General features: G+C 38.0%; 3 protein-coding genes across 3 annotated transcripts; 1 reads left to right on the top strand and 2 right to left on the bottom strand.

Moving 5' to 3' along the window:
* Positions 1-3,418: 3,418 nt before the first annotated feature.
* On the top strand, positions 3,419-4,354 carry LOC119248471 (olfactory receptor 6C2-like). Its single transcript, XM_037515424.2, has one exon. The coding sequence runs from the start codon at positions 3,419-3,421 to the stop codon at positions 4,352-4,354; it is 936 nt and encodes a 311-aa protein (XP_037371321.2).
* Positions 4,355-7,469: 3,115 nt separating this feature from the next.
* Positions 7,470-8,402, bottom strand: LOC119248469 (olfactory receptor 2AP1). The gene has a single exon (XM_037515423.1). The coding sequence runs from the start codon at positions 8,397-8,399 to the stop codon at positions 7,470-7,472; it is 930 nt and encodes a 309-aa protein (XP_037371320.1). The 5' UTR covers positions 8,400-8,402.
* A 4,181-nt stretch (positions 8,403-12,583) lies between these two features.
* LOC119247096 (olfactory receptor 6C4-like) lies at positions 12,584-13,513 on the bottom strand. The gene has a single exon (XM_037513312.1). It carries the CDS (start codon positions 13,511-13,513, stop codon positions 12,584-12,586), a length of 930 nt encoding a protein of 309 aa, XP_037369209.1.
* Between the last annotated feature and the right edge of the window lie 283 nt (positions 13,514-13,796).

Genomic DNA, 13,796 nt, shown 5'->3' with positions numbered 1-13,796 from the left:
AGATGATCCCACTGGCATCTTTTCTTTCAAATGGAGTTTCACTGACGTTATTGGAATTACAGCTGCAGATGAAATAATGAAGACTATCAGGCAAGTGTCAGGTGTTAGGTAAGGTCACTTGCCATTTGTAACAGATGGAGAGGATATGTAAGTCTTACTGTATATAACACATCTCACTCTATATAATATTTCACTGTATATTCATTCCATTTTTGTTGACGGTAAGGATTTGATTTTTAAAAAAACTTCCATCTTTCACCATTAGCATCACCTATATACTAACTAGCTGTCTCATAAATGGCTAGTTAGGAAAGTATAGGACAGTAGCTGTTTCCTCTGCTATTTGTCAATAACAGTACCTGCAAGCTTGGCGTTGTACCAGGGAACGCCACGTAATGGGAGATGATACTACTCACTCAATTCACAAAGATAAAAAAGAGCTTTATTTCCTTAATGCAAGGAACATACACTTGCACGATATTTGTGGGAAACAATAAAAGACAGAGAAAGCTTTTAAAGCACTGAACTAATTGGGCCCTATGGGGATCCATTTTTAATCTCTAATGGGAGAAGACATGGAATCTCACAACAACTCCAGTCAACAGCAATTCCATGCAAGCCACATTTGCATTTAAAAATTTTTCAATAGTGCCATTAAAAAAGTGAGAAGTGTGAAATTAAGTTTACTTATATATTTTAATCTCAATATATTCAAATATTACTTCAACATGTTTTAATTATAAAATTATTAATGAGATATTTTATATTAATTTCTCTTACTAAGTTTTATAAAGGCTGTGTGTATTTTATAGTTGTTACATGTTTTAATCAGATGAGCCACATTTGAAGGGATCAACATGTGGTCAATGTCCACTGCATTGGACAGAGGGGACATAAAAGTTTGACTGAAGATAGCAAAGAGTTGACTAGGCCAATGTCAAAAATTTGATAACAACTTTTATGTTGTTCTCGCTCAGTTCTTGAGTGGCTGTGCAGTTGGTCTTTTGTCTCATTACTTCATCAATCAGTTACTACATTTATAAATAAACTAAGTAGATAGAAACTAGATTAAGATAGAGAACATCAATTATATGCTTGGAAGATATGGCTCAGAGAAATATCCAGAACATTTGGTCATTTTTCTTCCTCATTTGAATGGATTGTAAAATGTTAATTAATTCTAATATTAATGTTATTATACAGTATTATTTAGTACTATAGATATTGGCAAAAAAAAAAATCTCATGAAAGGCTTTCTGTTATCTACCATCTCCAAAAATTTTCTCATGCATTCTTTTGCTTTTTAAAAAAGATTTTATTTATGCATACAAGAACTGGGGTACAGGCCAGAGGTGTGGGGCTTGAGAGGATTCACTAGAGACAGAGTGGGGAACAGAACAGGCAGACAGACTGAAATCCACTGCTGAGGGGAGCAGCGGGTGAGTCAGGAGAGGTCTGCTGCGCCATGTGAGTAGCTCCCTGGCCAGGGATCGAACTCAGGCCTCTGTGGTGGTCCTTCATGGTGGTAGTGCTGAACCTTAATACCTAGGCCACCAGGGAGGCCCATGTTCTCATGCATTCTATTCCAAAAGTAAAAAATCCTACTACTAGAGATTCATTTCTTTGTTTCATTTAATATGTCTGTATAAGTTATTCTGGTTGTAAAAGGCCAAAACCTGACAATTCAACAAAATTTGTCATGCAAAACTCTGACACGTTCTCAGTGCTGTGTATAAAACGAGAGTATCAGACATTTAAGTTTCTTTCCCAAGTAGAACATATAGTTGGTGGTAAGGGAGGGAGAAAATAGATAATTTCAAACTGTTAATTATTAGGAAGAAATTGAAAAAGACTGATATACATTGAGTGGTTGGATGACAGGAATCCTCACCAAAATTAGTGATCATGGGTGAGGCTTAGGAACAGGTGACCTTGTCCACAGTGACTAGATGCATCCAGAGCAGAGTGAAAGTAATTCTTTGCAGAGAATTTGCTGTTAAATGGAGCAGAAAACTGAAGTGCTAGGTAGTAATGCAGTGTGATAGGTTTTTTTTGATTTTTTAAAAAATCTCTCGTTTTTATTATATATATATATTTTACATCATTGTTCATTTTTAAACAATATATGCTTCCCCCCACCCCCTCAGGTGTCGTCCCCATAGAGTTTCCTTCCCCAAGGCACCCGTGCACCATCACCTCAGTCCCCTGGGCTCCTCCCTCCCTCCCCCTGATCCCTCTCCCTCCTCCTCCCCTGCAGGACGTCTCTGGTTTATAATTGTCTGATTTTGCTTCGTTGTGCAGTGTGATAGTTTTCAAATAAATTTTTATTTGGAAATAATTTTAAAATTACAAAAATTTTCATAATGAACAATTGTACCAAGAATTTATGACATTCAGGTATACCTAGTCCTATTTTACCCATTTGCTTTTGCTATTGATTGCTCTTCATAATAATTTCTTCCTTCCTTCCTTCCTTCTATAATTCACACACCATAAAAATTCACGACATATTTGAAGTCTCAGTACATGCATCTGACCCTTTACAGCTTTACCCTAACTATAATAGTTCAGTATGTATTTCTTAAGAACAGAGATATTTACTTGCAAAACCATAGTAATTCTCTCACCTATTCCTAAACCTCACCCATGATCACTAATTTTGGTGAGGCTTCCTGTCATCCAAACAGTAAAGCTAACACTGATAACAAAAATTTTGTATCACTGTCTATATTTCAATTTTGTCACTGATCCAATAATATACTTGGTTGAATTTTTTCTACTTCTTTCCAGGATCCAGTCTGAGTGGCAGGCATTGCCTTGAGCTGCTATGAATTGTTAGCCTCCTTTGGAACATTTGCACAATTTATCTTTTTTTTTTGAGATAGGTATTTTTGATAGAATTTAGTTTCCCTCCATCCCATTCTTTCAGTAGAATCTCCTGGGTTTGGGAATCTATGATCATTCCTTGTGATTAGATTCAGTTGCTCATTCTCAGCTGGAGTGTGAAATAGATGGAATGTTATTCTCAGGGTGATCCACCTGGTCATCAGGTCAAGGGGTCCAATTTCTCCACTGTATAATAACTGCACTTTGTAACCAATAAGAAATCTATATGTATGTTAAGACTATGCAAATACTCCATGACTTTGCTTCTTTTGATTTTATTTTTTTGCCTGATTCAAGGTTGTTCATATAGTAGACGACAAGTATAATTTGTGCCCAAACTGGTTCTACCTTCCCTGCGATAAATTTAGAGGACTTCGTGAAAGACGAATTTTCATGTTACAAAAGGAGCAGCTTGAGACTGAGTTTAATTTTGATTAAAGTCACTCTTTGATCCTGTCATATTTGGTATAACTCCTCAGATGCATTTTCTGTGGCATTTCTGTGAAGATTGGGCAAGAGTATGAAAGCAGTGATGAGAAACCATTCAGCAATAACAACGTTCATCATCCTGGGGTTGACAAGTGACCCACAGCTAGAGATTCTGGCTTTTGTCTTTCTGTTTATCACATATGTGTTGAGTGTGATGGGGAACCTGACCATCATTGTTCTCGTCTTCGTGGATGCGCATTTAAAAACCGCTATGTACTTCTTTCTGCAAAATTTCTCTTTCTTGGAAGTCTCATTCACTAGTGCCTGTGTCCCTGTCTACCTGTACATGATAGCAAGTGGGGACAAGACCATGACCATCAAAGCCTGCTTTACCCAGATCTTTTTTATTGTTCTGTTTGGAGCCACAGAGTTTTTCCTGTTGGCCGTGATGTCATATGACCGCTACGTGGCCATCTGCAAGCCCCTGCATTATGTGACCATCATGAACAGCAGAGTCTGCAGGATTCTCATAGTCTGCTGCTGGGTGTGTGGCTTCCTGATTATCCTCCCACCCCTCAGCCTGTCCCTCCATCTGGAATTCTGTGACTCTGTTATTGACCATTTTGTCTGTGATGCTTCCCCACTACTGAAGAATTCCTGTTCAGACACCTGGTACATAGAGCAGCTGGTTATAGTCTGTGCTGTGTTGACATTCATAATGACCCTGGTGTGTGTGGTTCTGTCCTATGTGTACATCTTTGGGATGATCCTGAGGTTGCCTTCAGTGCAGCAAAGGAAAAAAGCCTTTTCTACCTGTTCTTCCCACATGATCGTGGTCTCCATCTCGTATGGCAGCTGCATTTTTATGTATATCAAACCCTCAGCTAAGGATGAAGTGGCCATTAATAAGGCAGTTTCTCTGCTTACTACATCTGTTGCTCCCTTAATGAATCCTTTCGTTTATTCCCTGAGAAATAAACAAGTAAAGCAGTCTTTCCATGACACCCTCAAGAGACTTGCATTTCATTCCAAGAAGTAGTAGGATACTGAGAACTCAAATTAAAATGAAAAGGATCCATTGGAATATGAATAGAAACTGAATCTATAAGAGTGACCTATGGTAGTCCTCCCTGTCTTCATTTTGCTTTTCTTGGTTTCAACCTGATCAGATGTGGTCTGAAAATATTATGTACAATAAGGTATTGAGAGAAGAGAGAGAGAGAGAGAGAGAGAGAGAGAGAGAGAGAGAGAGAGAGAGAGAGACATCTATGTAACTGTTATTGTAGTACATTGTCATATTGTTCAATTTTATCATTAGGTATTGTTGTTAATCTTTTACTGTGCCTAATGTATAAAGTTAATAATTGCTCTAATAACTTCTTTTAATAATTGCTCTAATAACTTCTTTTAAGTGCCAAAATTTTGCTAATAGTGTTTTCCTGTCTAAATAAAGTGCTCTGTCTAATAATGGTTTTCATAGAAACTGTGACCCAAGATTACAGTATAACTTTATCCTGGGAACTCACTAGATGTGTTCCAGAAAAATTTGCATAATGAATATTGATCATGAACTGAACATTCTTTCCCTTCTCAGGAATAAAAATTTCTCTTTCTTTTTATCATGATGTTCATACTAGGTCTATCAAAATAGAAATCAACCACAAAAGAAAGCTGAAAAAAACCTTTAATGTGAGAAGACTGAACAACACATTACTGAATGACTACTGGGTTAATGAAGAAGTCAAAGAAGAAATGAAAAAAAAAATACCTCAAAACAAATAAAAATGAGGACACAGCTGATCACAAAACAGGCCACATCAAGAAACAAAGAGACTTTAACTAAATAACATTATCTCTCACCTAAAGGAACTTGAAAAAGATAAACAAACAAATCCAAAAGTCACTAGCAGGAAGGATATAATAAAAATGAGAACAAAATAAATAAAATAGAAATAAAACATATAGTCCAAAAGGTTAATGACAACAAAAAATGTTTTTTTGAAAAAATAAACAAGAGACAAACATCTAGCTAGGATCATAAAGAATACATCTATTCATTGGGAAAATCCAATGAATAGAACCAGAAATAAAAAAGAAGTTGCAGCAGACATCTCAGAAGTTCAGAGAATGATAAGATTTCTATGAACATTTATGCTAGTAAGTTGAATAACATAGAAGAGCTATAGACATTCTTAGAAATCAGGAAGAAACATTGACAGAAAACCTAAACAGAACAATTAAAAGCAAGGAAATTGAAAAAGTAATCAATGTCTCCCCAAAAACAAAAGTCCAGGCCCAGATAGTTTCACTAGTGAGTTCTCCCAAACCTTCAAAGATGAGCTAATACCGATCCTCATATCTGGCTCCAAGCCACTGATCTACATTCAGAAAAAAGATGAAGAGGGAGGAAGCAACACAGTTAAGAGTGGATCTGAATCTCCTTGTTCATAACTTAATCATCAATGGACGTTTACTGGGGATAAAGGTAGAGGAAAAACACTATTTTCTCAGGTCTCATGCTCTTGAGGCTCTTATGTTCCCTCTTAAAGAGAAAAAAATAAATGATACTCACGTTGCTCAGAAGCGATATGGGCATGGAAGGGGAGCTGGGAGACATAGACGGAATAATACGGGCTTCATAGTCAGAATAACATGGGTTTTGTATGCTTTCAATTTCCCAAGGAGATTCATGGCCTAAGGCTTCTAACCAAAGCTTGCTGAGAGCTTAGAAAAAGTAGGAAAACCAAGGCTACTTCAAATAATTAGAAACATTTAGAAATGTGAAACTACAAATCAGTCAGAGGTTGTGTTGTTCAGTTTAGCAATTAAACTCTGGTACTAGCAGATTTTGTTATAATTCTTGCTGAGTCCCTCATCTGTGTGACATACAAGTGATTTCATCTCTTTAAGTTTCAGTTTCTTCATTTGTAAAATAGGGTGGAATTTCCAGGTGGATTTAAGAACCCCTCTATGAGGCACAATTTGCTAATTCATTGTTCTCAGTATAAAAACCCCCACATGATTAAATTTCTTCACTTAAAAAAAAATTCACTTCTGCGCGCCCTCCGTCATTTGTCCATCTAGCCACACATTAGAACTGCGTGCATTTAGCAAGGAATCACTGAGCACCTGCCATTGCTTGGCATTGTAGATGGAATTATGATTAAGGAGATATTATCCCCGCACTTCTAGATCTTACAGACCAAAGGTGAATACAAATTTTACCACTATAACCATTACCTCTATATGCTAGCTGTGAGAAATTACACATATAGTAACGAGAAACCAGACGGAACATAACGTGAATGTTGTTTTTATGTTTCTCCACTCTTGAAATTTCATTCTAACACTCCCTAACTTTTTGGCTCCCACACACTAGTATCCCACTTCACTCTGACTTCTTCCTACTCCACTGCCAATTTCCTGAAAACGACTGAGCCCATCAACACTCTAATCGTCAGTATTCATACTTTTATTCTTCATATCAGTTGCTCTCTGCAGCATTTCACACTGCCATATTGTAAGATATTCTCTTCCTCTGAATTCTACAGATCTATCACCTTTCTTATCAGCCCTTCTACCTCTTTAAATTTTGGAAGTTTGCTTAAAATTTGATATTTGAGTTTCTTCTATACTGGCTTCTATGCATGACCTCCTCTGTTCCCATAGCATCAGTTACCATCTACATGGTGAGGATTGCTGAGTTCATTGCTCTGCTTCTAAATCCAGATGCCTTGACATTACGGCCATTTAATTTATTTAAAGTGGGATTTAACTTAATTTGAAACTAAATTTATAGTTTCCACAACTTTCTCCTTTTCCCTTTTTATTTCACTGAAATTTATGACTCAGTCCTGTTGGACTGAAATTTTGTGCTTCTACCAATTGCCTTTCTCCCTTAATTCCTCTTCCTATATTTTCACCTGCTTCACTTATCCTTAAGACACAGTTTCAATGGCATCCTTTCTGAACATTTATTGACTTTAACTTAGATGGAATTGCTTTTTTATTTATAAAATCCTAATCCCTTCCTTATATTACCACTGAACAGGATGCAATTTATTTATTTCCAAAATGCTCTCACTGACCTGGAGTTTGACTCTGTCAGTCTAGTGACTGACATAGTAATGACTCATTCATTTAATTTGAATTACTTAAAGATTCACAAGTTTTTTGATGGTATCCTTGAAGGCTTGTTTCACCTGTTGGTTCCTTAGTGTGTAAATGAAGGGGTTTAACAAAGGTGCAACTGAAGTAATGAGTAGAGCTACACCCTTGTTAAATGTGCTCCCATCTTTTGCTGAGGGTTTAATATAAATGAAGAGGCAGCTTCCATAAGAGAGGGAGATGACAATCATGTGGGAAGAACAAGTGGAAAAGGCTTTTGACCTTTGCTGGGCAGAGGGAAGTTTTAGAATAGTCTTGATGATGAATGTGTAGGACAGAATCACCAACAACAGAGTGACCACCAGGGTCACAGAAGCCACAAGAAAGACAACCTTCTCTATAAGTCTTGTGTCTGAACAGGAGAGTTCGCGAAGGGGTTCATAGTCACAGAAAAAATGGTTCAGCTTGTTGGATGCACAAAAGTCCTGCTGACTCATCATAGTGATTGGTGGTACAATAACCATTAATCCGGCCACCCAAGAACAAAGGACCAGCCGGATACAGACCCTGTTGCTCATGATGGTGGTGTAGTGCAGGGGTTTACAAATGGCCACATAGCGATCATAGGACATGGCTGCCAGAAGATAAAATTCCGTGGACCCAAGGAATATAGCAAAGAAATACTGAGTGAAGCAGCCAGCAAAACTGATAGTCTTATTCCCTGTTGTGATGCTGATCAGGGCTCTCGGGATGAAGATGTTTGTGAAGGAGATTTCTAAGAAGGAGAAGTTCCGAAGAAAGAAATACATGGGAGTCTGAAGGTGGGAGTCCAGCAAGGTGAGGATGAGGATGGTCATATTTCCCATGATGCTGAGAATGTAGCTAAGGAACAAAAAGGAGAAAACCACCCCCTGGAGTTCAGGGGCATCTGTTAGACCCAGCAGGATAAACTCAGTCAACATAGTTTTATTTTTCATTATTGACAAAAATGGGAGTCTCAGAGTAAAGAAGAGATAGTAGTAAAAGCTGAGTAAGAAAGAGGTACTCTGAAGTGGACAGGTGAAATCTGAAGAGGGCGAAAGGAAATGGAACATAAACTTTTCCATTGATGACATAACTTGGGTCAGTTGCCCATTTGTGTAGCTCTGGATCCTTCCAGCCCCATTTGCCCTGAAAAGAAAAACTCTTGTTATTATTTCCCCAGATGGTGTAGGTTTCCCCCACTATCCAAAGGTAGAATGTTCTTATTTGGTATGATTTTGTAGGTTTTTATTTTTGGTCTTAGAATGTAAAATTTTTTTCCATATAAATTAATGGTGATAGCTTCTTAGAGTTTTCAAAATTTTGCTTTTCCATAAGGATAGGAGATTCAACTGTATTTCAGAAGAAATTTAGAAACTTGAGAATAAGGTAGGAGCTCTTAACTGGGGATCTATCAATTCCTATATTGAATTTTTCATGTAAAAAAGAAGCCACTGAACCATGTGTAAATCATTTTGTACATGTGAGTATAGAAAGTTTTGTGGGGAAAGCACATGAAACTATGACCCAAGGTCTTCAAGGGACTTCAGAGTTAAGCACTTCAAAGACATTCGAGTCTACTAATTTGTGAGCTGAGAGTCACACTTTGTGGGAGCATATTATCAAGACTTTTTCTATTGTTTTCTAAACATGCAGCAGCTGTCAAGCATTTTTAACATTTCTACATTTTACATTCTACATTTTTTGTCATTTTCTGGCAAATATATATATATAACTTAAACAGAAATTCTACAGAATACTTTATAACTTGTGCTCTGATTTTTTAAAACTTAATTTATTCTACTTAAAATTAAAAAAAAAAAGTTCCTATAACCCACTAATGGGTTGCAGTCCATAATTGGAATCTACTATCAAGAAAAATTGACAAAGCTCAGATGTCCATTTTCTCCTGGTTACCAACCTGGCATCTTCAGGGAGTGGCTGGGTATTCTCGTCTGCTTCAGTTTCAGGCTTCACAACCACGGAGACTAAAATTCGTGCAGCTGTAAACTAGGAGCATCCTTTCTCACTTATCCAAAGGATTATAGTGGGATTTTAGTCCTAAATATTTTTAGTGAATAAAAGTTGTGAGGCCACATAATTATGAAATAATATAAAATTTATTGCATTTTCTACGTTATCTGCCACCACGTTCTCACTGTACTTCATAGAGATAACAAAAACACCTACGGCTTCTCTTGATAAGAAGTAGTTTGCCCCTTATCGTTTTGTGGAAACTGGCTTATTTCTGTTCTTTCACCAATTCATACTGGAGTTGAATCAGTTTTTGGCTATTCTGTCTTTTTACAGCAGAGCCAATAAATAGGAGGTGAAAAGAAGGGCTTGGAATGAGAGAATAGTCCTGGATTTTTCTTTTCAGGAGAAATGAGGCTGATGAGCTGAGGAGGCAGAACATGAACTCCCCGCCCAGCCCGGGTTATACCTACCCAGAGCGCCGCAGGCTACACTCGCCCCACTGAGAATGCGCACAGGGGAATCAACTGAGCGAAGAAGCTCCAGTTGCTCTGGGGATTCTTGTTTGAAGCAGGCTAATGAATGTCCTTTGTTGACAACTTTGGGAACAAACTAAATATTTACCTGGGGACGAAGGTCCAGAGAGATTAGCTTGGAGGTGGTGGTGGTGGTGGTGGTGGGGCTTGCAGGAGCACCTTGGCGCTGGGGGGAGGAGTATGGAGGCCTGGCACCAGCTTGTCCGGATGTGGCCATAGGTGGACTTGGTCTTGGGCCAGCAGCTTAAGTGGAACTATTTGCAGGTCCTGAGGTCTGGAAAAGCCACATTTTATAAACATTTCTAGTCTGGTGAAATTAGCCAGTTATAGACCCTGGCTGGAGACAGGAAGCAGTGATTTTCATTCTTCGGCGCGCACATACAGACATGAGATGGAGAACAGAAGGGGAGTGGCCAGATCGGGCGGGCCACCCATCTTGGCCTGAGAGTCACCTCTGAGAAATCACAAATTTCCAGCTTAAGGCAGTGAAGAAATCGTCAGGATATGTATGCATTACCTGGGGTGAGGGCCATTCTTGGCTCTCCAAACACACATTCGCATTCGCCTTACCTATTTCTCAGTAGAAAAAAAAGCGCTGGTAAAACCAGTGTTTGTCTTGGAAACAAATTGCCGGAATTAGGAACAAAATATTGCTTACACAAACTATCTTACAAATGTCTTCCTCATCCATCATTTCATGTAATTCTCACAACAGTGATGGAGCTCAGAATGTGGTCTGACCCAACGCAACACAACCATCAACTCCATCGTGAATGACGCAAGAAACTTAGCCTTTCTCAGTCTCACTTTGCTGTTCTGTACAGTGGGGACCAAAATGCCCATTAAATAGAATCATAATTGGTGAGGGTGTAGATAGCACCTACAACATGGTATGTGTCCCAGAAATAGTTCTCATTTTCACTTTCTAGTGAAGAAATTACTATAAAACTGTATTTGGCAATAGTTTCGTTGTACCTTTACAATTTATTTATATCTGAGGGAAGAAATCCTATACTGTGAAAAAATTAACAAGCATGTAATATATACAAACACACATTATATATATATACACATGTACTTTATATATATATATATATAAATTTGTTTATAGAGAAGAAAGTCCATCTCACCACTAGAAAACATTTGACGCTAGCAGATGCTAAGTAAACACATAGCATGCTAAGTAAACACTTAGTTTAGAGAATTTCCCCCCTAAGGATTCATTTTTCTTTAGAGGAAAGGATAGCAAAAGAAGAAAGTTGAGTGACTCATTGGGGAGTCAGTCAGTCTAGGCTGCAAATTTGGGAACAAGGATCAGCAAAAATAAGAAGAGGAAAACTAGAGGTGGAAATCTGCTCAGGAGGATATTCATTGAGGAAATTATTTCATAATGAATTATTTGAAAAGTTATGCTGCCTCCTAAAATTTAAAAAGTACCTAGATTGTGTGATAAGGAAATGGCCGAAGTAAATGTGGCTGATGGAAGACTGTTATTTTTGAAACCATAACTTTTAAAAAATTTTTATTATTTTTATTTTATATATATATATTTATTACATCATCCTTCATTTTTGTACAATGTATGATTTCCCATGAAATTCCTACCACCAATTCACCCGGGCATCATCACCATAGACCCTTGTGCTCTTACTACCCCTATCCTGATCACTGTCCCTTTTCCTCCTCCACAGAATGTCTCTGGTCTATGGATGCCTGTTGATTTTTATTTTTACTTTATTATTTTTTCCCCCGATCCCTTATTTGGTTCCTCTACATTCCTCCTATAAGTCAAACTATCTGATATTTTCTGATATTTTTTCTTTGTCTTTCTGGCTTATTTTGCTGAGCACAATCCCTTCCAGCTCCATCCATGTTGCTGCGAATGGCATAAGTTTATCCTTTTGGATTACTGACTAATATCCCATTGTGTATATGTACCACATCTTCTTGATCCAGTCCTCTATTTTTGGGCATTTGGGTTGTTTCCATAGCTTAGCTATTGTAAATAGTACTGCTGTGAACATAGGGGTGCAGGTGTCCTTTTGAATTAATGTTTTGTGTTGTTTGGGTAGATACCTAAGAGTGGAATTGCTGGATCATCTGGAAGCTCCATTTTCAGTAGTTTGAAGAAACTCCATGCAGCTTTCCATAGAGGGTGGACCAGTTCACACTCCCACCAGCAGTGTAGTAGAGTTCCCTTTTCTCCATATCCTCACCAAATTTGTTGTTGCTAGTTTTTTTTTTTTTAATATGTGCCATTCTTACTGGTGTAAGATGGTATCTCATTGTGGTTTTGATTTGCATTTCCCTGATTATGAGTGATGTTGACCATTTATTCATATGCCTGTTGGCCATTTGCATTTCCGCTTTGGAGAAGTGTCTTTTTAGCTCTTCTGCCCATTTTTTGACCGAGTTGTTTGCTTTGTTTTTGTTGAGTTTCATCAGCTCTTTGTAGATCTTTTTTGATTTTATATTTCTCTAGGTTGATTGTTAGGAATTTGAAACCATGTTTTTTATATTCCTATTATTAATGCCCAGCATATCACTTAAAACATAGCAGACAATTAATATCTTAATTAAAATATTTGTTAATTAAATTTCTAGTGATTGAAAATAGTATATTTGGATGATTAAAACTTTATAATTTTTTGTACTGTGTTCTTAAATGCTTGCTTCACCTGATGATTCCTTAGAGTATAAATAAAGGGGTTCAACAAGGGGCTAATTGAAGTCATGAGCAAAGATATTTCCTTGTCAAAGTTACCTTCTTTCTTTGGTGATGGGTTAATGTACAAGAAGATGCAGCTGCCATAAGAGAGGGAGATGACGATCATGTGGGAGGAACAAGTGGAAAATGCCTTTGTCCTTTGCTGAGCAGAAGGGATCCTCAGGATAGTCCTGATAATGTATATGTAGGAAAGTGTCACTAGCACCAGGGTAACCACCAGAGTCAAAAGAGCTAGGAAGATGACTACTAATTCTAGGAGTTGTGTGTCTGAACAGGCGATCTTTAGGAAGGGTCTAAAGTCACAGTAATATTGATTCAACACATTGGAGGCACAGAAATCTATCTGTCTCACCATGATGAAGGGGGGTAAGATGGACAGGAGTCCCCCCAGCCAGGAGCAGAACACGAGTAGTATGCAGACCCGGCTGCTCATGATGGTCAGGTAGTTCAGGGGTTTGCAGATGGCCACGTAGCGGTCATAGGACATAGAAGCCAGGAGGTAAAACTCTGTCCCCCCAAGCATAATAGCAAAAAAATACTGAGTCAAGCAGCCAGCAAAGCTGATGACTTTATTTCCTGTTACCAAGCTGGTCAAAAGTCTGGGGATAAAAATGGATGTGAAAGAAACTTCTAAGAAGGAGAAATTCCGGAGGAAGAAATACATAGGAGTCTTAAGTTGAGGGTCTACCAGAGTCAGTATGATGATGGTTAGGTTCCCTAGGACACTTAGCAGGTAGGCAAGGAACAGAAAGATGAATATCACCACTTGGAGTTCAGGTTGATTTGTGAGACCCTGCAAGATAAACTCAGTAAATGCGGTCCTGTTTTTCATTGTTGACCTTCAGTAGATCTAAAGGAAAAAGAAAAGGTTGGTGATGAGAACCAAATTTCCAGGGTAGGAGTAATGAAGTTAATTGCAACCCAGCACAATCAGGTCCTACTATCACCCTTTATTCAGTTGGAGAAACCAGTGTCCAATTGGAAGGGGCTTGGTTCTTCAGAAGTCCCAGGTCTTCTGTGCTAGTGGATTATTCATAAAGCCCTTTCATTTCTCCTTGTTGACCTATTTTGGATTCTTAGCAAAGATATGTCACCAAGAACTACCCTGCCTTTAC

This window comes from Talpa occidentalis, unplaced genomic scaffold, assembly GCF_014898055.3.
Source record: "Talpa occidentalis isolate TD23 unplaced genomic scaffold, MPIMG_talOcc4v2.1 talOcc4.16, whole genome shotgun sequence".
Classification (NCBI taxonomy): domain Eukaryota; kingdom Metazoa; phylum Chordata; class Mammalia; order Eulipotyphla; family Talpidae; genus Talpa; species Talpa occidentalis.
The sequence above is the reverse complement of the archived record's forward strand: the minus strand, read 5'-3'. Positions and strand labels throughout refer to the sequence as shown.